The 24,257-nt window shown below is 47.6% G+C and overlaps 1 protein-coding gene across 2 annotated transcripts in view; it reads right to left on the bottom strand.

Annotated features, from left to right (window-relative positions):
- Positions 1–1,351: 1,351 nt before the first annotated feature.
- SBK1 (SH3 domain binding kinase 1) overlaps positions 1,352–24,257 on the bottom strand; it is a 62,694-nt gene continuing 39,788 nt past the window's right edge. For both annotated transcript variants that reach the window (XM_029576721.1, XM_029576720.1), the window contains exons 2-4: positions 21,553–21,749; positions 9,662–9,864; positions 1,352–2,470 (exon numbers count right to left, since the gene is read on the bottom strand). In XM_029576721.1, the coding sequence (XP_029432581.1) occupies positions 1,682–2,470; positions 9,662–9,864; positions 21,553–21,742 (1,182 nt within the window). In that variant the 5' untranslated portion in view covers positions 21,743–21,749 and the 3' untranslated portion in view covers positions 1,352–1,681. The remainder of the gene's footprint in view (positions 2,471–9,661; positions 9,865–21,552; positions 21,750–24,257) is intronic.

Genomic DNA, 24,257 nt, shown 5'->3' with positions numbered 1-24,257 from the left:
GCCCAGGGAGCAGAAACCAAGCTCAGAAAGGGTAGCGGGCAGCACAGATACCGAGAAGCCAGCCAGCACTCCCTTTTCTAGGGCTTTTGCTGAAGAATAATACGGGGAAGGTAACTCTCAAAGTCGTTTGTGTGGCTAACAGCACGCATTCAGTCCCGTTTAGAGGGGGCGTGGTTTGGACAGGGGAGGACATTATTGTGTGCAGATTGCATTTGGAACTGTAAGTGAACTACTTTCCGTGGATAAAGCCACCGGCATGAAAAGGACGCGCCAAACTGCGTGGGTACTTTGTATGCACAGCAGGTTTCCAAGTAAAAGCATGTATGGGCTTTCTTCTGGAAAACTGTTGCAAAGTCCACGAATAGAAAGTAACCCTGGTCTTTGTCCCAAAGTGGAGAGTCTAAAAACTGCCCCCCCAGTCTGTCAGTGATACCATCACCAGGAAAGAAAAACGCCCAGTGCCACGCCAGCTGCATTTTATCTATTTAAGCATTCCTGAATATAGAAAATATCTTTTTTTTTTTTTTAAATTCCATATTTGTGCTATTACCTTCCACAAACAACAGCGGTATTTAAACCTCTCGTCACAGAGAGACGTGCCCTGGCAGCTGTGACCTGATCCAGGAGCGAAAATGGGACACCAATAGGTAATACAGCCTAGGAAATGGACTCGATCTGATGAGGTCCCACAGTGTTGATCTATTCCATGGAGTCCCTCCCCACCCTGCCTGTCCGAGGGCAGCGGACTCCAAACCAAAGAGAAGACCCACCCCATCCCCCACCCCCCTGCTATTTATCAACAGGCTTTACTATTTTCAGTATTGGATTCTTAAGGGTGGAGTGGGTAGGTGGAAGGGGAAGAGACTCATCCACGGGTCAGAGAGATTCAGATCAGTAGCCATCATCAGCTCATCTATCCGGAACTGAGCGGGCGGGGGGGGGGGGGGGGGGGGAATGAGCGCGCCTCTCGCTGCCAGAGGTGATCCCTCCGCGGCAGGACAGGCATGGGAGAAGCTCGCATCGGTGCTGCCTCTGCTCTTCCCTTTCTGCAGTGCCGACGGCGTGCGGGTGGGGAGCCGGCGCGTCTGCCACCTGTGCCGTACCTGTTCTGCAGTGTGTGGGGAGGGAGGGGGGGAGGCAGTGCGTGAGGCAAACCTGCACTGCTGCCGCCTGCGCTGTGTTTGCTGTGCAGTAGGGGATGCTGACACTGCCTCTGCTTTTAAGTTGTACCTGTCCTGCAGACAAAACAGATTTCAGGTTTCCAGCACTGCTTTTCCACCATCTCTTAATTCCTTTGAAACCTCAGCAGTTCATTCCTTTTCTACCCACCCACCCACCCACCCAAGCTCGGAGCTGGGTCCGCAGGCCGGCATTATTTCACTACAGTCCATCAGCAGAATCAGAATCCAGTCATCACTGTCCAAGCACATCTCCCTGGAGTTTTGTTCCTAGCCCCCGCAGCATCCTATTGTGTTTACCGTATTGTTTTGTTTGATTAATTATTATTATTATTAATATTTTTTGCTTGCTGGGGCAAGGCAACAAATCCTGCCACCAACCTTTTAGCAACTGCAAACCAAACCTGTCCATCGGGACGTGAGGGCGTCACCAATGACCCTTGCAAACTATTCTGAGAAAATGCCACGGTCGACCTTGGTAAAGGTTACTAGCTCTATTATTTCTAGACACAAATCTCTATTGCTGTAGCCAGGACCATTTGACCTTTCCCCTTTTCCTGCCTCCCATCCGTCCTGCTAGGTCCTGGGGAAGGCAGGGCGGCATCCGACATGGGTGATAATCGAGGGCCGGTCCCTTCCGTGAGGATTGTCCTCTTCAGAGGGGTTGGGGTGCAGGAGGCGGGAGTCTCGTGGCGGTGGGATGTGGTGGAGAGCTTGTCGCTTGCGTGCTTCCGCGAGCGGTAGGAGGGCCTTCGCCGCACCTCCGACATCAGGTCATACTTCATGAAATAGAAGACCTCTTTCACGGGGCAGCGCTTCTCAGGCTCCAGGGCAAGGAGACGCTGGAACATGCGCAAGGCGTTGTCCGTGAACCGCCTCCACTGGGAGGGCAGCCCTGCCAGACGCCCCTTCTGCCACCGCCCAAACTCCTCAAAAAATGTATCTGAGGGTGAGGCTGCCTCCCAGGGGAAGTTACCAGTCAGGACACAGAATATTAGCACCCCAAAAGCCCATACGTCGATGCTGGTGTCCACTGTGAAACCCTCTGCTCGGCCTGCCTGGCACACCTCGGGTGCTGTGTATGGGATGGTGCCACTAATGCGCTTCACTCGACAGCCAACTTTGCGGGTCATACCGAAGTCCGCCAGCTTGATCCGGCGACAGTCCCGGTCGAAGAGGAGGACATTCTCAGGTTTGATATCCCGGTGCACCAGAGTTTTGCTATGCATGTAGTCCAATGCCAGGCCCAGCTGCTGCACACAGCGTTTTACCATATCTTCTGGAAGGCCCACCTGAGAGAAGACACAGACAATAAACAAACATAAGCACCAGCAGATGAGGGAAGACAGAGCCTGATACTATGGCAGAGTGGCAGAGAAAAAAAACAAAGCGTGAATCGAAGATCAGAACACGGCACAGGACTATGGGAGAACAGAGCCTTAAACTGTGTAACATGGTGCAATGGAAAGACCAAAACTTGGACCAGGGTAGTATGGGAAGACTGTGAAGTCCATGAAGGCCTTGGCACAGGAAGATCAAGCATCTGATTATGGTAGGTTTGCAGGGGAAGACATAGCTTTAGACCACAGTGAACAAACACAGGGGGACAGACCTCGGACGCTGGTATGGGAAGACAGTCTGACCTTGGGAACTGGTGAGTACAATGAATGGTGGAGAAGGAAGATGACAAAGTACCTATGTAGTACAGTCCTGAAGAAAGCTGGAGTCTTATTTGGCTGTGATAATTTTTAAAGGAAAAGCCAAAAAAATGTTGAGTAAAAGAGCTTTCGAGGCCTCCCAGGTTCTTCTTACAGATCTGAAGACAAGGCCAGTCTTGAAAGCTAAAGTACTATAACAAATCTTTTTTGTTGATCCTTTAAAAATGATTGCAACTTGCTAATACTCCAAAGTTTCTGAGAAAAATAACAAAGACACTCTGTATTGTGCTCAAATACAGATCTTAATGTTCCTCGTACAGCCATGAAAGGAAAGCCTAGGAGGGGGGGGGTCTGGCATGCTGAGTCTGTGGCATCTCTACCTTCCCATCACTTGACTCTCTCTGAAGCTGAATAATGAACTATACAGTAGGACTTCACTCACAGTTAATTCTGTTTCTCACAGTTTCTCTGTAGCCTTCAGTTTTCTGTGCTCTGAAGGATTTTAAGGAGCCCTGTTTTTCAGGTTTGGATGGGAGAAAATGAACGGAGAGGAGGGCAGGAGCACGTTAGAATCTAGGAATCCTTCCCTCCATATAAGCTGGGCTGTGATTTCTCAACAGTGGGCTCTGAAGTCTGGATTGTAGTCTTGGGCAACATGGCTGTTGACCAACCTATGCTCATCTCTGTGACACCAGGATTTGGTAGCAACTGGGTATGCTCTCATCCTTCATGCAGGCTGCACTGAGAGGTCACATCTCAGGCCAGCTGTGCTCAGGAGCCGAGCCTCACAGCACTCGCAGGGGCCCAGCTTGACCCATGCTCTGCTGCCTCATTGGCAATCCCTGGGACCCAGCCTGTCCCCTGCCTCACGGCATCAGATGTGAATAAATACCCCAGCAGCCTCTTTGCATGCCATTAGGCTAGAACAGCATCATGTAAATGCTCCTGCCCATCTTAGCTAAGCAAACCATTCAAATCTAGACTGCTACACCATATCCAGACCATCAGTAATATGTCATTAGAACAAGCCCATCTACCAGAAGGCTTAAAGAGTGTGATTAAGAGACTCACAGTAAAGAAACCCAGTTTAGACCCTAAGAATTGAACAATTACCACCCAGCGACTCTTTCTGGACCAAAAGCAACCAGTCTTGCTAATACTCCAGACCTCTCAGCAGCATTTGATCAAGTGGCTCACAAACTCCCAGCCTGACTGAATAACCTAGGATTCGTAGTATCAGCACTTGCCTGGTTTACATCCTATCTCCACACCCACACCAAGTCTGTTTCACCAGAATCAGCTCTCTCAAAGCCTTACCTTATCTCCTCTGGAATCCCTTAAGGTTCCATCCTCTCACCAACCCTATTTACACTTCAGGGAATTACACAATTATGTACATGCATAATTTTTTGTGCATTATTAATGATCATGTGCATAATCCCTTTAATTCCCCTGTAGCAGATATCTTTTGTCTGTTTTCAGTACTTCCAGGTTTGGTACTGGATGCTTGCCAACTCTTTCGGGGGTCCTGCATGCACTGGCTCTGTGTCCCAACTGTGTCCCACCTGAGCGCCTAACCACCTACCAGGCCTCTAGAGTCATCTCTAGCATTATTTGGCAGCATCAGGGTTTCTGTTTGGTTCCACTAATGTCATCCATCCCCTCAGCCAATGGCAGACCACCCCATGCCCACATCCAAGATGGCTGCCGTGGTGCCTGAAAGCGGATGTCCTGAGTGAGAAAGTGGCACTGGTCTTGCTGACCCTGGGGTCCAAGGAATGCGCTTGGTATCTGCCTTGGATGCATCTCTCAACCTTAACACCCCCCAATATGGCCATGAAGCACAGCAAGAGGTTTTAGAAGAGGAGCATCAAGTTTCTGGGGAGGTGAATGAGGAGCCTGACTGGGAGGGTAGGGTTTGACCTGCTGTACTAACTGATCAGAGAATCAAACTAGTCGCTATCCCTGTGGTTGACCCGGTGGCTGCAGCAGGAGGAAGGGGGTGTCAGATGAGGAGGGAGTCCTAAGGGCGCAGAGGTCTGAGGGGAGGGGAGGGAAGGCTGCTTTGATGTGGGAGGGGAAGGTGCTGTGATGGGTGAGCAGTGGTTGTAAGGAGGAGGGAGCCAATGCAAAACTGAGAAAAGGATGCATTAAGGGAGGAAGTATTTAGGGGACCTGATGGGGGAGAGCAGGGGGATCTGATGAGCAAGGAGAGGGCATTAGGAAGGGGGAATCTCATGGGAGAGGAAAAGGACCAAATGGGGTAGGAGGAGGAGTCTTGTTAGGAGACAATGAGAGGAGGGTGCCTTAGTGGAGGAGGGGGGGAGAGGGACCTCATGAGATAAAGATACGTGAAGGCACCCTCCTCTCTGCCCCATTTCTGGGAGGAAGGGTCAGGGGAAATTTGATAAGAAAAGAGGAAGATGCCTGGGGACATGACTGGTTGGAAAGGAGAAGGAATTTTTATTTGTTTCACTTTTTGTACTTTTTTGGCATTTCTGACTACTGCCATGATGTGATTTGATGTAGAATGATGTAGTAAATGATGTTTACTAGCTGGCAGGTAGAGAGTGATTCCTGGCTAACACATATTTAGTTTTTAGAGTTCTAACAGTAGTACAGTACTGTTCGGTTAATCTGAGTTTTTCAACTCATAATTTTACATTTTTAGAGCATAATTTCCTGGGCAAACTTATCAGAGAGAACCAGATCACATGCTACTCCTATGCCAATGGCATCCAACTGCTAATCCCTTTCAGTACAAACGATGGCAAGATGCCGGCCATCTTCATGACTGCTTAGGAAAGATATCCAATCAGCTGGACCAAAAGCAAAGTCTAAACCTGCAAAAGAGAGAGGAACTCTGCATCAGGAAAGAAGACCCCAGTCATCTACACCCAAAAGTGACCCTGGATGGGCGGACCCTATCCTTCAGGCCCCCAAGTCCAGAACCTAAGCTTCACCCTGGCCTCCCAATTTACCATCAAAGCCCAAATCCAGGCAATAATGAAAATGGCCCTTTTCCACCTCTGCCAGCTCCGCCATTTCCTTCTAAATAATAGTCACTGCCTTCTCAAGACTGCTGTTTGGGCCTGCGCAATCTCCCACTTAAGGCTACTACAACTTGCTTTACATTGGGATCCCTAACAACTTAAACGGTCATCTGCAACTCACTCAGAATGCCACAGCGTGAATGATGCTAAAGGTAAACAAATTTGAACAAATTCCTCCAGTTCCCAACCCTCTACCACATCAAGTCCAAAAAGCTTGGTCCTGGCCTACAAAACCCTTAAAGGCTATGCCCTGACCTACCTCATCAAACACTCCTCCCACTTCCTGCAGCCTGCCTAGTGGTGCCATCTTCCAAAGAAGTGCACCTCGTCAGCACCAGAAAAAGAACACTCTCCCATTCAACATTAAACTTGTTCCAGATCTCCTATCCTTCAGGAAACCGGGGAAAACGTGTCTCTCTGAGGCAGTATTCAGCCCACACCAGTAACATATCTCTCACTTATGAGCCCTGTTCACTACCCACCGGATCACAAGCAGAGGTACCATTATAGCAGGACATATTCACGGTCCTGCACTACCTTATTTTTATTATGTAGTAAGGATGTGCATTCGCTTCAAATGAATAAGGAAACCAGGCAGATTCATTTTGGATTTTTTGAAAACAAATATGAATGGCCTGTGCACACCCCCCCCCCCCCCCTCCGAAAAAAAAATTCCTGGCTTCATTTCATAAACAGTGTGCACTATTTGTAAAGAGTGCACGCTATTTTCTGAAACAAATAAAAACAAATCAAAAAAAAAACCCACAATACGAATAAAAAAAAGGATATGAAAACGAACAAAGAAAGCAAAATGAACATTTTTTTTCTGTGCACATCTCTGTTATACACTCTATCTTGCTATTGCTATATATTATACAAACGTTTTTACCTATATTCTGCATCTGTACTTAAGCTAACCTACTGTAACACAGTCTGAACTTCTCTGCTAGAAAAGCAAGACATCAATAAACGATGATGACGATGTCAATAGAATCTGCAGTACACGAGGGGCCATGTTTAGGAACAATGAGGGAATGGAGGGAATGTGCCCTGGGACGGAACTCTCCTGCTTACAAAGTGACTTTTCTCATTAGAGGGTGCGCTTTACCTCTGCTAGCTTCTCGCATGTTTCCTGGCAGCCAGCTCCGTAATCCAATTACCCTGCGTGTGAAGGAATACTTTCTCCCCACCTGCCTGACCTTCACGTTCCTTAATAAGCCGCTGTCCTCTTCTCTCTCTCATCCTGAACAGCTTCCACTATCTTTTCTTTTTGGTCTGCTCCGCTTCCCCTGCAAAGGCTCTCTCTACTCCCCCTTATCCATCTCTCATTGGCGAAGCACCGCACACCATCTCCTGGACCTGCCTCCCTTTCTCACATAATACAGACCCCCATGCAGCAGTGACCGACTGGGGGCCAGCAGCAGGATGCAGCTCCCTGTAGAGCCATCTGCAGAGATCCCTTCTTGTTGGCTCACAAGATAGGGCCGTGAAATCAGTGCTCGACTTGGAACTCGCCAAGGGTTTCCAAGCTTCCCCCGCCCAATCCAGCAGGCTCGTGCCCAAATCCGCATGGAAAATTAGATGTTGCACCATTTTCAGGCTTCTCTTCTGTTCCTTTTGTCTCTTTTATTGGTTTACCATAGCATTTTCCGGTTTGCTGATGTCTCTCTTTTTTTCTTTTTTTTTGTTCATTATTTTAAGCTCTGTGCAATTTTTTAATGTTATTTTATTTTCTCTTTGGTTTGGAGAAGTTTTGGGGGTTTTATATGTTTGGAGATGTCATCAGGTGTTCCTATTTTTGGTCCAAGGAGGCGGCACAGAAGCTCTCTTAAATAAAATAAATAAATAAATGCGCTAGCTGGGATTGCAGGGCAGCGGGATCTTGGCCTCTGACACTGTAAGTAAGCATTTGGGGAGACTGAAGGAGGCTGTACAGAGCACCTTTAGCTTCCAAAGAAGTTTCCAAGGCAACGCTGCCTGAACTGTAGCTTCTGATTTAGATTCCACCTTTCACGGCTGCTCAGCCACTTCAAAGCGGATTGCTTTCAGGTGCTGTGGGGACTTTCCCTGTCCTCAAAGAGCTTGCAGTCTTCCATTTTCACCTAAAAAGTGACCTGATTTGCTCGGGGCCACAAGGAGGGGGCAGTAGAGTTCAAGCCCTGGCTTTCTCTGGTCCTCAGCCTGCTGCTCTAACCAGTTCTCCACGCTGGAGAAGAAACCAGGTACAAAGACACCGTTATACACTTCCTGGACTTGTCAGCAACATCTTCCTCAGCTGTGACAGCTACTCAAGGCTCCCAGGTGACTCGACCTGGACCACCAGAGCATCAGATCCCCCCCCCAATGACCAGCCTATAATTCAGCAGTGCTGATGGTGCAACTCTCAGAGGACATGCATGGGTTTCTGCTTTGTACTAAATTTATGACTTGGTCAATATCAGCCCCCTTTTTTTTTTTTAATAAACTTCCCAAGCTAACAGATTTTTTGCCATTTTTTACAGACTTTTTGTGGAATTCGTTTCAGGCAGTGGCAAAAGCTAAGAGGGTCTTCCATGCAAATCTTAAATGTGGTGAAAACAGGGTCCAGGATAGACACGGGGACAGAAACTTAGAGGGGGGGGGGGGGCCTAGCCACCAGCGCTCCGCCTCAATGACATTATTCAGCGTTGCCAGAAGGGGGCCCTTGTGGTGCTGGGGGTCACAGGGCAATTGCTCAGGTTTGTGCTCTCCCACCTACAAACTAAGCCTCGGTTGTAAAACTTGCACAAGTGTGAAGGACACCGCGCAGCCATCACGGTGCGGTGGGGATCGGCCGCTGAAAGCTACGCGTCTGGTGCTGGCTGGGAAGGGACGAAAGCAGCCTAAGGAACGTCAGCCTATACATGGCATGAATGCGCCTTCAGTGTGCATGCAAGCTTGTGGAGGATTGTGGGAATTACTTCTTGCCCACTCCTTAAACGGGACTCAGCAGGAACGAGAAGGAAATAAAGCAAACACAATTTGTTTCTGCACAGGCATCGCTACCCATGTGAAGCAGCAGAGAGAGTCCCAGATTTGGGAGTGAGTGCTTCCTTGCTATGTGTTTAAAAAAAAAAAAAAAAAGATCATTAGTGGAAACTGGAGGCAGAAAAGGGTCTTGCACTCAGCCTGTGGTGGGAGCTGCTATGGTAACATGGGTTAAAATCCTGGTTGAGCAAATTACCCTATGAAATCTTGCATGCTGCTGCTGCTGCTATAGCAAAAAACGACAGCCTTATCAAGGAGTATAAACGGACAGCTCTAAACTTCATGCGCAGAGATGTAAGTAGAGCCTGGGATTGTTTGTGTAATTATCGATTGTTTCGTTGATTATAAATTTGCGACGTAACCTCTTGTTTATTGTGGTTTTGGTCTGTATTGTTAAGTGGTGAATATGCTTTCATTACTGTTATCCATTTTGTGTATAGGCGGGCTACAAATCAAACTACAGTAAAGTAACTGGATGTTCAGCACTGGCCTCCAAACCCTGTCACCTCCCGCACACCTGGAGAGAGATGTCCTCACTGTTACTTAGCTTCCCTCTCGCCCACCGCACAATTAATACAAAATAGTTCCCAGAGTGCACCCTAGGCCACAGCAGCTATTTCAGGTTCTTCGTCAGCTCAAGTGGAAAAGTCACTGCTTCCGGAATTCTAGTTCCAGCTTGAAAACCATTTCTGAGACTTTTATCAAGTATTAGCTGCCTCAAAACAATCCAGGAGAATCCCCCCCCCATGATTTCAGTCTACATCACCTGGGGTGGGATGACGTCAAAGAGGTCACCACCTGGGGCATACTCTTGTGCAAAGACATAGCAGTCCTCTGTCTCAAAGACCACGTCGAAGACCTTGATGATGAAGGGGCTGGATGAGAGGGAGTTGGTGATGCTGAACTCGCGTAAGAAGTTCTTTAACTTGGTCTTGCTTTTGTTCACAAACTTCAGTGCCATTTTGGTTCCTGGGGGAGAAGAGATAGACACAAGGAGTTTAGGTTTAAATCCAACATCCTAGAAGACAACTGTGGTGCCCTCATCCATCAGTCATGCTGCAGATCAGCCAACAAAGAACAGCCCATGAATAGAATAGCCAGAGGCTGGCAGACGTCATCTGCCATACCTGATCTACACAAGACCACCCAGGGTGAAGCTAGAACCATTAACCATATGCACAGGTACACATATGTCTCTAAAACCCGTAGCCATGTGCTCTTAGACATGTCACCCAGTATGCATTCATTTCCAACTTCAATTGAGGCAGATTTGCCAATAGGTGGAGTAGGTAAAGTGCCTATGGGCAGCCACCCTGGTGTGAGAGTCATCAGCTCCAATGCCGCACTACCTTGTGGAGGGAGGGAGTCAGCCCGCTGACCTCATGCCTAAAAGCAGCCAGAGCTTCATGCTTAGGTATTCTCCTGAACTGTACATAAGCTCACCCACGTTCTGTATACAATACTCCTGTAATATATGGACACTGGCTCATTCACAGACATAGTCATGAATTAACCTTTACGATTATAAAGTGGCTTTCATCCAGTCAGGATCTTAGTAATGGTCATTTTTAAAGGCATTTCCATGGGTAAAGCAGTGTTTTACCTTTGGAAATGTCCTTTTATAAAATTGTGAGGAATAAAGTCTTTATTGGTTGCCCAATAAAGACTTTCTGAAGGACTTTCGGCTATCCCCTTCCTTTATTCCTCACGGCTTTGTTAGACCATCTTCCTCTTTGCTTTTTGGGCCCATCCATTTTATAAAATTGGTCGCTCAAAATGCACAAGATTTGCATGTGTGCACTGTTACCTGCATTTGGGACAGCATTCCAGTATGTGGGAAATGGATGGGCTTTTTTTTTTTTATTTTAAAAAGTACTGTATGAGTGTAGATTTTCACAAAACTATTCGCACCAAAAAAGTCAGGTGTAATTGTGGGCAGGTAGTTCTGTCGAGGTATTTTCCACAGCAAATTTACACACTCGAGTTTGCTCTGAAAATTGGTACAAACTATGCATATAACAGTCCACAAATGTATGCAGGCTACTACAAAATTGCCCCCAATAGGTATAGGTGTGTGTGCATCCATATCCAGGTCTATTACACAGTTCAGGTCCAAAATGAGAACATACATGAGTCTATGAAGTAAAATGAAATCTGCAAAATAACACTCCTAAGAGTCCAACATTATTTCTAGAAATTGTAAGTGAATAGCAGTGAGCGAGAAATAGCCTGCGCGAGCCCCTGATACCTAACTCACATTCACGCTGACCTTTCAGACTGACAGTGCAGGCGCAATATGACCCACGTTCGGCACATATGGCTCCTGGCCGAACAAATTGGCGCGATGGGACCGGCGCAAAATGAAAGCTGAATTCAGCGGCTTTTTTCCTGTGCCCACGTCCCAGCAAAGAACCCTGCTAAATCTCCTGTTAAATCTCCTGTTAAATCTCCGAAAGTTCTTCACCGATTGCTTTGAAATTTTGACACAATGTTGCATTTGAATTCGCGCATGTTTTTATATACCTATATTATATAGATGTCACACCTGTGACAGGTAAAAACATGCTTTTTTGGAAAAACAGCACCATCTGTTGGACGTACAAGCAACACACGCTATCTACAATATAAATGGGCTCTGACCGACGGCCTGCAAATGCTCAGCAGAGAGCAGCTCTACTACGCATGTGTGAACCATTGAGCTCTGCGCTACGTGCTGGGTGTCAAAGAGGGGAGGAGGAAAAGGCAGACGAGTTGCTGCTCCAAGAAACGGCTCAGCCCATTCCTTCCCCACTGGGGAAGGGGGGAGGGAGAAGGGACTGCCGGACAGTTACACACAGGAGGAGGAAAGGGTAAAAGAGTCGCTGAGCCAGTCCGTCCACCGCCAGGGAAGGGGAGGAGGGAGTTGGGATGGCTGGAGCAGAGCAAATGCAGTAGAAAGCGGCTGTGAAGAGATCACAAACAGCTGCAGCCTGCAGCAGTCAAAGCGCAAAGAGCTGAACAGAGAACAGCTCGCCCTCCTCCCCTGCCCCCTGAGTCCTGCAGATAAGGAGAAGCCAAGTAAATATCCTGCAACTGGGGGGGGAGGCAGTGCTGTCAACCCGCCCGTGGGTCTCAGCCACCACAGAAAGAGTTTAAATGGGCATCGCTCCACCCCCACTCCCAGCAAAGCACCATGATGAAAGTGAAAGCTAGAGCCCTGCTCCCTCCTCCCTCTCAAGTCCCCAATCGGATTTCTTAAAGGCACAGGTCTCCCAGAAAGAGCAAGGTAAGCTAGGCAACGTTTCCCAAATCTGTTGCAGTGCCTGCCGCCTGCCCTTTGCGAGGGGGGGGGGGAGTGTTTTCCTCACTCTCCCAGACACAACTGGCATGGGAACTTTGCAAGCTCTTGCGAGTGCAAAGACTTAGGTGGAGAGGGAACAAAAATCCCGCCCGTTTTAACTGTGTGAGAGAGAAGTGTGGTAATGTGTGCTGAAGGCGAGTGTGAGTGCCAGAGAGAGAGGGAGACTACGTGAGGGATTGTGTATGTGTGTGAGAGGGATTGGGCGTGCGTGTGTGAGGGACAGAGAGAGAATGTATGTACAAGAGAGAGAGAGAGGGGAAGCCTATGTAGGGGGCTGTATGAGAGAGAGATTCTCTACCCCCCCCCCCCAGCTCTTCACTTATAGGTTACAGTGGAAGGGGTTCAGTGTAGAGGGGAATGGGAGAGCAAAGTAGTTGGGGCCTGTAAGGATAGAGTGAAAGGGGTCTGAGCCTGTCCCTCTGCCACCGGGGAAGGGGGGAGGGAGTTGGGATGGCAGGACCATTACGCCTCGCGAGATCCCCCTTGGCCACCGCTGCAGCTCCTACCACCGCCGCCACCTCTGGCCCTTCGTGGTGCTGGGGGGGAGAGGAGCGGAGCAGAGCAAAGACGTCGGAGGAGAGGGGACAAAAAACTCACCCGTTTTAAAGGCTTAACGGCTTGGACTAAATATTTTACAATTCCATTTCAATGTTTCCGATTGCATTGTTAAATTGAATTTTCATAGATTTCGATTTATCTTCATTTTGATTTCATTATTTCGTGTGACATTGCGTTGGAATTGAGCTGTGTCGTTTGCCATACCATTCATTTAGTGAGTATAGTTTGTTTTTTTCTTTTTTCATTCCTTTTCATTTCTACAATTATGCGGTTTACATCTAGACACGGATTGCTTCTCACATGGACAATTATATGTTGCGTGTCCTAGAGTCGGCAAACCAGACAATCTCTATATCTGCGCAGACAATGGAACAACAAAAAATATTGTATCCCCACAAGCATTGTGAAATTAAACATATTCGAAACGTGCGCTTTCTCTTTACTTTCTTTTCCATTTAACCAGACTGAGCCACAGCAACTCGTGGCCGGGTGCAGCTAGTAATAAATAAATAAATGAAAAGCCCACGTAGTGGGCCCCATTGCTGGTGACTTTCAAAGGGGAGTAGGAAGGGAGGGACAGGAGGCAAACAGTGTGAGAAGAGAGAGAGAAAAAAAATGATCGTGAAACGAAAAGGGAAGCCAGAAGAGGAGGAGCAGCAAGAAACGAAAGTGTGAGGTATTTAGTGGAAAAAAAAGGGACGGAGCAGCTGAAGTAAGGAGGGGGGAGGCTGTTGGAGGGAGGCGCTCACTCATTGAAGAGCTGGTTTAAGAACAGGCAAATTACACATCCAGCAAGAGGAGAGGAGGAAGCAAGGAAGGGCCTGAAAAACACAAGGGAGGAAAGCAACCAAACAGATCAGACAGAGTGAAAACAACGGCAGGAGTGCAGAGGATAAATGAGATACAGAGAAGCAGAAGGAAACCATGAGGCAGAAAAACATATACTGAAAGAGAGACCAAGAAAAAATCAGAAAGAGAAACAAAAAGGAGTGACTGAGGAATAACTGGATTAAGGAAATGTAGTCTTTTTCCTGCTGTCACCTACCAGGCTACTATTAAGGGAATAAATCAGAAACTGAAAAGAAAAAAAAAATAAGAAGCAAAGAAACAACTAGAAACAAGGAGAGAGACACAGAGTTCTGTGAAGGAAATCCTAGAGAAGAACAAGAAACAGAAAAGAGGTAATGCCACATTAGGTAAGAGAAGGTCAGAGAACAGGAGGCTGATGGGAAATGTAATCCCAGGAAGACTTAACCTAAAGCCGGTCTGTAAAATCTCCAGGTATAGAAACTTGGTATTAATTGGAGGATCCAGGAGAGGCTAATGAAGGATGTACTTACAGAGAGAAGTCTCTTTCTAGGGGGAGAAGACTACCAGAGAAGCGAGGGCCGTTCGGTCAGAGCAGTACAGCGGTAGGGATGTCGCTGTAAGAATTGGTGATCCTGCAGCTTGCTGCTAGCAGCATGACTAGAGGCAGGCAAAGAAGGACGTTTAGGATGCCGCATAGAGTTTATGCCAGTCTGTGTTTAAGTGCCTGCTGTACATGCCCAGCGTGACCCTTGTGCCTCAGGGGCATGCAATTGTGATGGAACAGAGACTGAAGCAAAAGTAAAGGCGCTGTTTGTTGAAAGAGTTTTGTCAGACAGTTTTCGTGTGCTCCAGCAAATGCTCAGAGCCAGTCACTGGCAGTAACTTGTCACAGGGAGAGAGAGAGACCGAGACCACAGATGGGCACAGAAAAAAAAACCACATTACTGGGAGAAAGAAAGAACGAAGAAAAGTAAATGCAGAAGAGTGAGAAGGAGATGGAAATCTCATTGAGATTCCAGACACAACATTGGTACTAACATAATTAGCAATCTCATTACCAGTGAGCAACTAATAAACACTACACAGTACAGAAGCCTCCTCCTTTCCCCCCCATCTCTGCATCAAGCAATTACACAACCCAGCTCCATTGTCAGTGTGCCCCTGCATAGAAAAGACAAATGCGGAAAATGTTACAGGAACCCGAACAGAAAAAAAAAAAGAACAAAGGGAAAGGAGGAAGAATGAAAAACCATGAAGAGGAGAAATGTGGTGAGAGAACAGAAAAGAGTGCACAAAGATGAAGAGAAAAAAAAAAAAGGTGGCAGAAAATCCCACTGTGAGCCTCGCTGCCTGGTTATGAGCAGGTTCGAGAAAGGCAATGATTAGGACTGTAGGAATGGGGTCAGGCCTGGGCCCACGTTGCCAGTGGCAGCGTTCAGGTTTCCCCGCTTGGTCCATCACTCTAGGCCCCTGCACCGGCTAACTGGGCCAGGCTGGCTTGAGCTGGAAGAATTGTTGCCATGAGCTGAAGAACGATGACCCAAGTGCTTCACGGCAAAGCCTCTACAAAAGGAACCTGCTGCAGTGTAGCCCTCAGCAGGGCAATGCCAGCACCTGACCGCTGTTTGAAATGCTGGGGCACCCTAACAAGGCAGCCTCTCAGGTCGCCTTGCCCACCACACCAACCTGCCCATCCTGCTCCAACAGACGTGCACGTTTGCAGCATGTGTGCCCCTTCACCACATGCATGCCCTGTGTAGCACAGGTTTCATGCACTATAGCCTGCACCTTTGCAATCTCGTTTGTATGGCATTGCATACATAAAGGCTGGCATTCCAAAAGATCCAGGCCCCCTAACTGTGTAAGGTACTTGCAAAGTCTGCAGGTACTTTTCCTTGTGGATTGTACACCAGCCCTGAAAGGGAATGTACATGTGTATGTTCCCTTCGAAAAACTGCCCCTGGGGAAAAAAGTAGCTGCCACAGACTTGGACCTGCTTTTTCAGTGGATGCTCTTCCCCTGCAAAACTCTGCACCTTGTGTTCTCCCCGACCTAACTCCACATACTTTCCTGTGGGTAAAAGTACGGGCATTGTTCATACCCCCATTATTTCGCTCATACCTTTTCATTGGCAGCTCACGGCAAATTACATTCAGGTGCTGCCTAGACCTTTTTGTGATTAGGCGATTTATAAATTTAAATAAATCTAAATCTAATCCCTTTCCCCACAGGGCTGACAATCTAAGTTTGTGCCTAAGGCAATGGAGAGTAAAGTAACTTGCCCAAGGTCACAGAAAGCAGCAGTGAATTTGAACTCGTCTCCTTGGTTTTTAGCTTCCTGCTCTAACTGCTAGGCCGCCTTGCCATTCCATCCATGCCTATGTTTACCCACTTAAAGAGGGTGGGCAATTTTAGCCCTTTTAACCAGGTAGATGGCTTTTAACCAGGTAGATGGCTTTTGATACTTGCCCTCTCAATTTAAAAGATGTTCAGGTGGTACCCAAACAAGGCTCTGTAGAATCATGAGAGGAGTAGGCGTATCATGAGGGTCTCTGTAGATGGGAAGGTCTGGATTGCTGTTGATATTAGTTGTCAGCTAGGAGGAGGGATAATAATTGAAATTACTGGTAGCCACTGAACTGGTTCCAGAATTGGTCTTCATTATGGCGCAGCATTCTCTCTTGACAAATTTGGTATGTTAACATGAAGCTCAAACAAGTACACAGTATTCGGCTGCTGAGAAGACCAAGGCTATGGCAGATATGTAAAGAGCAGGAGATCTGCACCCCAATTTCAGCCAGCAAGCTTTCCAATATTTATTCGTGCCTGTATTTATATTACGGTCTCTTGAAAATGACAGCAGTGGATTAGTGAGTGGTCAAGAGTAGGTGAAATTTGGGGTCATGATGCACTTTTTCACCAGAAGATATGATATTGAGGAGATTGTTTGCCTTGCCGCTTTCAAGATGAAAATCAGAATTCAGTCTAATTTCCAGATCTTGGAAAGTTTTCACTTTCTAGTGAAGATAATGGCAGTGTCCTCAGCGTAACAGTGTTTCTGCATAGATATGTACAGCCTTGCTTGAATGAATTTGAAATAGTGCTGGTGCAAGGACAGTGCCCTGTAGAAGGTCCCAGAGTACTGACCTTTGCACCTTGGGAACACCAGGGTCAATTGAAGCATCAGTCCATGTTTTCACATGGTAAGATAGGCTAAAGAAGGATCTATAAAAGCGACCTGGTCTTAAGCTTATGAGGGAAACCAGCCTCAGTGTTTGCAGTAATGGCAAAGACTTGTTCACAGCAGCAAGGATATGGTCTAAAAAGCTAGCCCGTTCCTGGGGGAAGAGAGAGATTGATGATAAGGCTAATTTTTCTAAGGATGAGCTGCTCGCAGAGCTTACCAGCAATGGAAATGGGTCTATAGCTCCCCGGCTCACGTGCTGGCTTTTCAGTTTTTATTTTTTTGTTTTTTTTAACAGGGCTATCACTCTTGCCTCCCCGCAAATTTGTGGAAGAAGGCCACTCTCCCCCACAGCTGAAAAGAAAGCCAGAAGTCATTGTTTTGCCAGTGGATCAAGATGAGGGAGAAATTCTGGTTGAATAAATCTATGTATCCCAGTAACTTTGCCTGACTTTGTGGATACTAAGCTGGCATTCAGTTCCACAAGGCCAACTCGACATGTTGCTATTATCTCTCTAAGCTTTGTCTTGACCTCCTGCATGTGGTAGCAATAATTAAAAGATTTTACATGGATAAACACATGTTTACCCTTGTAAAAATGCTGTTTGATTATTGCCCCACTCCCATAAAAATTAGGGTTGCCAACTGGCTCCAGATTTTCAGAACAAGTTGATCCAGTCCTGGTTTTACTCCCCTGCATGCAGGTGCTTATAGTCTTGATTTTCTTAGGGAATGCAGCAGGGAAATCAGAATAAATCCCAGTATGCAATGGGGTAAAACCAGGACCGGATCAACCTGACCTGAAAATCTGTAGTCAGTTGGCAACTCTAATTAAATATGGATGAAGTTAGTTTGCAGGTGTGAAGTAATGTGCATGGTCTTTGCACCTTGGTACCTGCACTGTGCACGTTGGCCACATTTTAAAAGAGAAACTCCACAGGCACCTTGCCCTCCCCATTGCTTATTGAGGAACCCCTTTGAATTAGCCATCAGGTTGGCTGCAACAGCATTTGCACCGACTTGTGGCCCAGTGGCTTAAGTGTACAGAATCCAGAGATTCCAGACAGTCCAGTCAGCTTTGTTCTCCAGAAGTACCCAAGGATTTGAGGAAGGCTACAACTCTCGCTGGGTCTTCAGATTGTTGGTACAGATGAAAAAAGAACTTTCAGGGCATGTACTGAATGGATTCCACATGCTGTTAGTGCATAGTAACGATCAAATAGTCCATCCAGATTACCCAGCATGTTGTTTAAAGTAATAACTACCACTCCGTGCAGGTTATCCCCATGCCTTCTGTTAAGGGCAGTAGCTGCTGCTCCATGCAGGTTATCCCCGTGCCTTCTGTTAAGGGCACTAGCTGCTGCTCTGTGCAGGTTATCCCCATGCCTTCTGTTAAGGGCAGTAGCTGCTGCTCTGTGCAAGTTGAAAATTGTGCTCAGGGTGCACTGTAGCTCCAGTGAAATCAAATGTGCAACAACTAAATGCTTCAATTTTTTTTTTTTTCATGGATTCAGACTTCAGTGTCTCATGCATATTGAAATGGAAGCTGCACCTTGATGGGGAGCAGCCCAGCAGCACCCCCAATTTAATTTGGTTCATAATAGAAGAGATGAACATGTTCTGCATGAATTTCACACTGTCGCTGCATGCACTGCATGGATTCCATGTGCTGTCAGTGCAGGCATTGCATGGATGACACATGCTGTCGGTACAGTCGCTGCATGAATTCTACATGCTGGCAAGTGTATGCACTGCAAGGAATTCCACACGCTATCAGTGCAGGCATTGCATGGATGACACACGCTGTCGGTGCACGCACTGCATGAATTTCGCATGCTGTCAGTGATTGTGTGCTGCATGGATTACTCACGGAGTCGGTGCATGTACTGCATGGAGCCCACACAGTGCCAGTACGTGTGCTGTACATGCTGTCTTGTCATGGCCGGGCCACATGCATTTTTATAGAGGCTGCTCTGCTTTTTCTTTCAGTCTCAATATATTTTATTTTTTTCTACATTGGCACCTTTTCTGGAAATAAGAAGTGTGCAGCTTTTATTATGGCTGCACTCTGTTTTTAAAAAATCTCCTCTGGGTTCAGCCTTCAGTGTCTCGGGCTGTATCCAGGCGGTAAATGCTCCGGCATGATGCCTCGATGGCGAGCAGCACAGCAGCGCCCCCAATTTAGTCTGGTTCATAATGGGAGAGGTTAAGCGGCAGGAGCTTTAAAACAAAATGTACATTGGTGTCTTTGCTGGAATGCAACATAAATCAGAATGAAAAAAAGGGAGGAATCTTAATGATTCTATGTAATTGCCAACAGAATTATCTAAGGCATGTTTTGCTGGTCCCACTGCTTTAGTGCTGTTCTAGCAAGCATCGTTTCAGTGATTGGAAAGATCCGCTCTGTCGCACCGCTGCTTTCATTTGGTCACATACCATGCAGCTTTCGTGTGTCACTGCCCACGGACATAGGTGATGGCAGCTGATAGGAAACGCCACAAGAGCATGGGAAGAATGTTGTGCTGTGGGGGCCGAGCGACGGAACCAAAATCCAATCTTCCCCATCACAAACAAATCCACAGACTTTAATTAAAACATGAAGGGAAAAAAAAAGCAAAAAAAGACATTTGGAAGCCTTTATTGTTGCACACTTGATTTCACTGGAGCTGCAGTTTGCCTTGAGCACAGTTTGCAAACAGTTGGGCCAGGGTAATTCAACAGTTATCCTGGGTAAAACCAGGGTCTGGGATCTCTCTTCCCCTTCTGGGCGCACGATGGTTTACAGCAGGTGCAAAGCAGTACCCCCCCAGCACTGCCGCCCCCAAATTTTCAAAGGGAAACTTAATTCGCTTGCAGGTTCAAAGCCTGCAGGCCTTAAAACTTTGTGCTCCTTTGGCATGAAGTAACTGCAGCCCATTAATAGCAGTAATTTAACACAGTGGTCATGTCTAGAGCGCTTAGGAGCAGAGGTTTCCAAACCTGTCCTGGAGGACCACCTCCAGCCATATTCGAGTTTTCAGGATATCCACAATGAATATGCATGCAGTGCCTCTGCAGCATGCAAATTTCCTCTCATGCATATTCATTGTGGATATCCTGAAAACCCGACTGGCTGGGGGGGGTCCCCCAGGACAGGTTTGGGAACCTCTGCTCAGAGACACTGAACCCAATCATTACAGCCACGGTACAATTGGTGCACACTGTGCAAAGCTTGGAAGGATGAAAAGTGAATCAAGCAGGCCGGCATTTGAACCCAGGTCCCTTGATTATGGAGATATTCTTCAATGCGGGAGTCTGCAGCTCCAGCCTATGAAAGCCACGCACAGGGGCTGGTTTTCAGGATAACCAATTCATGCAAACTGAAGACATTTTAGAGCGAATATATCTGATGAATGTGACTATTCTGAAAAACAGGTTTGTGTGCGGATCTCAAGGAGCCGAGCCAGAGACCTCCCCCTGGTCTGAGGCATTTTCCATTAAGAACTTGTATGGGACTGAGAATAGGGGGCCTTGGACTCATCACCAAGGAACCACAAACGTCCTGGATTTCAAGGTTGCCCACACGTGGAAGTCCAGCTGGCTTTTCCACTAAATGCATGCAAATGCAGTCTGTTCCGGGACCAATGCAGCCACTCGAACACTGCCCAGTACATTCAGCCTCACGAGTGACCCAGTTGGAGCCCTTTTTGTTTTCCCCTTGGCATTCTGTTTCAGAGGAGCAGTGGTACATGCTCCTCTCGCTGTCTGCTTCTACAATATGTGCAGGCTTCCTGGGGACGGATGGCAGAAGGCATTCGTATACGAAAAGATTTGAAAACTTCTTCCCACAAACCTCCCCCGCTGCCAGTGAAGAGTGAGATGAGTGCCAGTCCCTAGAAGAAGCAAGGAAGCGGGGGCCATGGGGAGCACCCACCCGCTGACAAGGAGCAGCCAAGCAGGGCCATTGGGACCACTCACAGGGAAGCAGCAGCAGCAGCACGGGAACACTCGCGCCACCACTAACAGGGAAGTGGCTGAGCCGGGTTGTGGGACACACTCCCATCTCGGAGGAGGCGCAAGAGTGCCAGGGAGCTGGGCCACAGCACCTGCCGAGGCTACCACCGCCAGGAAACCTCCCCCCCCTTCCCCCCCCCCCCCCCCCACCACACTCCTGCTCAGAGAACGACAACTGCGTATCATTTCCGCAGTGCGGCTCGACATGTGCAGCACTGTACAAAAACACAGAAGAGACTGACCCTGCTCAGTAGAGCTTACAATTGAATCAAGGCAAACACACAGTGCAAAATTGGGAATTTAATGAGAAAATGGTGAAAATCAACGAGGCTGTGAGTGGAATAATCAGGTTAAGATTTAAAAGCAAACGCAGAAAGATGGGGGGGGGGGTTTGACTGGATTTAAATAGGAGCAGGAGGGAGTGTCTAGAGTCTGGGAGGACAGAGTGAGGAGGAAGAAAAGAAGTGAGCTGGGGGGGGGGACTAGAAAGGGGAGAGAGAGAAGCCCGCACCTGATTTGGGGGGTAGGGAAGGGAAGAGAAGCCTGCACCTGAGTGGAGTAAGATGAGGAGAGAGAGGGCTGCATGGATTTGGGGTGAGGGGTGTGCACTCTTCTCCAGGGCAGAAATGCACTCACCATGTACTCCCACCGCCCTCTCCCCAAAAAACACAATTTTCAAACGCCATGTACAGTATATATATATATATATCAGGCCCCCTGTCAAGTGTTACTGCCCCACCCCCTTCCAGTAGGAGGCAGTGCTCGCGGTTACCTGTGCTCTTGTGGGAAACCAGATCCACCTTCCCATAGGTGCCTTTGCCTAGCTCGCGGATGAGGTCATAGTGCTTGTAGATGTCTGTTCCGGAGAGGGTGCGGATGGCCAAAGACTGCATATCCTCGGTGATGAGGGGAACGCCGCAGCATGCCAACTTCCGTGATGGCTCCTGCTCAATTGAGCTCATCTTGGCACTGCCAACAAGAAGAAAGAAGTGATAGTCTGAGCTACTTCCAGCCACTAGGAAAGCTTGGTTATAGGGAACCAAAGATTGCCCCATCTCAAAGAGCCATGGGACAGCTAGCAGAAACCCAAGTTATCCTCTTTTATTCCATACTTAACTAGGTATCTGTCAGCTTCCAGTCAGGGATAGGTTAATTCAGTGGGAACCAGTGCTGGGATCCGTGCAACCTTCCAGGGATTTTCCCCGTTTTAATAGACCCTCCACCTTCCACTGTTCCTTACAACCCAGGATGCATGCCTTAGAGGACTTTGAATCAGGGGCTCTTAATCCAGCTCCCAGGAGTCACACTTAATGATGGCCATGACTTCCCTCCCCAGGGCTGTGAACCTTGACTGCAGCATCCCCAGCCTTAGCTGATCCAGGCTGTGGACAACTCAACTCGAGCATCAATCCAGAGACATCCTGTTTGGCAGTGAGCCACCAAGCTGGCTCCAGACCGTATCATTTTAGGATACTGTTTATTTCCCATAGCACAAGCTGAGTAATATGATAATATGGCAGACACACTTGTAATGTTTGGGGGTCAAAGTTGTACAAAGCTGTCTGTAAGCAGAGAAGATCAGGTTATAGGACTGGGTAACATCTGGCGAGTGGTCCGTCAGGAGAGATGCTGCTGTAGTCTGCAATTCCATGTGTCTTCGTAACATTGATTTAACTTACAAACAGATAAGCTTCCCTGAATTTACCTATAAGAACAGCAAGAAGCATGTAGGAGCCGTACTATTATTTTTAAATGACCAGGTCTAGAATTGAAAAAAAAGAGGAAAAGATTATTCTACCCTCAAAAAGTCCAGAATCCAGAACGGCCAGTCCCTGTACTTTTATTCCTATGGCCAATCTTCTAGCTTATATTTTGTTCTGGCTGTTTTACTGGACTTTAATTTGCTCTACCAGACAGGTGCAGATGCTGGAATTCTGCTAGGATATTCCAGTACTGAGCACCCCACCCCCACCCTGAAAGTCCACTCAAAGTTTACCTGCTGTACTCCCTGCTAGTCCAGTACTGAACCGCTCTCAAACTCTGTCAGTGCACCTCAGTCCTGACCTGCAGGACTCCCTGCTGTTCCAGTAATGAGTCCCATGTATAGCACTGCCGATGCACCTCATTCCTGACTCCCTCTGCTAATCCAGTACTGAGCCCCTCTCAACTCTGTCAGTGCACCTCAGTCCTGACCTGCAGGACTCCCTGCTGTTCCAGTAATGAGTCCCATGTATATCGCTGCGTGCCGATGCACCTCATTCCTGACTCCCTCTGCTAATCCAGTACTGAGCCCCTCTCAACTCTCTCAGTGCACCTCAGTCCTGAGCTGCAGCACCCCTTGCTGTTCCAGTAATGAGTCCCATGTATATTGCTGCGTGCCGATGCACTTCATTCCTGACTCCCTCTGCTAATCCAGTACTGAGCCCCTCTCAACTCTCTCAGTGCACCTCAGTCCTGAGCTGCAGCACCCCTTGCTGTTCCAATACCGAGTCCCACATACATGTAGCCCTCCTTCCTCCCTGTTCTCAACTACAATCTCGTCTGTATCTCCCCCCACCTCACTCCCAGAGCCATCCTATCTCCAGCCCCAAGCACTCCTCAGAGACAGCTCAGAGGAGACACCCAAAATATTCTGTGAGCCCCTACAGGAAGCCAAGCTCCCTCCATATTCCCAGGTCTCCCAAGCTTTATAAATACAAAACACTCATAAATACAGTAATGCACTTATTATTTCAAGGGGAAGTTTTTAAACTCCCCAAGCTGCTTGCAGGATACCTGCAGATCTAGAAACGTGTTAGGGAATCTCACCACACGCCAGGGCTACAGAGGTATACACAGACTTGGCCCCTGCCTTGAAGCAAAGTTCATGCCAGAGAATGCATGCGGGGATTTCAGAATGAAATTGCCGGGCATTCTATCTCTCCCCTTTTTCCTCGTACGATAATGTGCATTTACTGTACACAGAGCACATGCTTTTACTGGCACAGAGAGGGGAGAAATTTCAAAACCTATTTTTATGAGGGGAAACGGGGTTAACCACATACAAATATTTAAAATTGTTCTTGCCAAGGCAAAACTTAAATAGGAGCTGAAAATATTTTTTTTTTATTTCTTAGCATACGCTGTATTACTCCTTTGGGATCCTGCCAGTTACTTGTGGCCTGGATTGGCCACAGTTGGAAGCAGGATACCGGGCTTGATGGACCCCCTTGGTCTGACCCAGTATGGCAATCTTATGTAGGTACTTGACCATTCGGTGCAACTTTGCAATGCAAAATTTGTGCAGGATTCCCTTCCCGCACAGAATTTTAGATGTCCCTGCAAACATTTGGCATGGAAGGAAGCAGTGGCAGGCTGGAAAAGGAACAAAGAGACAACTGAGACTGCCTACCCAGGCCAGATAAGGAACGCCAAAGTCTGGTGGAGAGCAAGAGAGCCAGCGCTGGGGAAGGGAATGAAGCCTAAATGCAGATTTGG

The sequence above is a fragment of the Rhinatrema bivittatum genome, chromosome 14, assembly GCF_901001135.1.
Source record: "Rhinatrema bivittatum chromosome 14, aRhiBiv1.1, whole genome shotgun sequence".
In the NCBI taxonomy this organism is placed as follows: Eukaryota; Metazoa; Chordata; class Amphibia; order Gymnophiona; family Rhinatrematidae; genus Rhinatrema; species Rhinatrema bivittatum.
The sequence above is the reverse complement of the archived record's forward strand: the minus strand, read 5'-3'. Positions and strand labels throughout refer to the sequence as shown.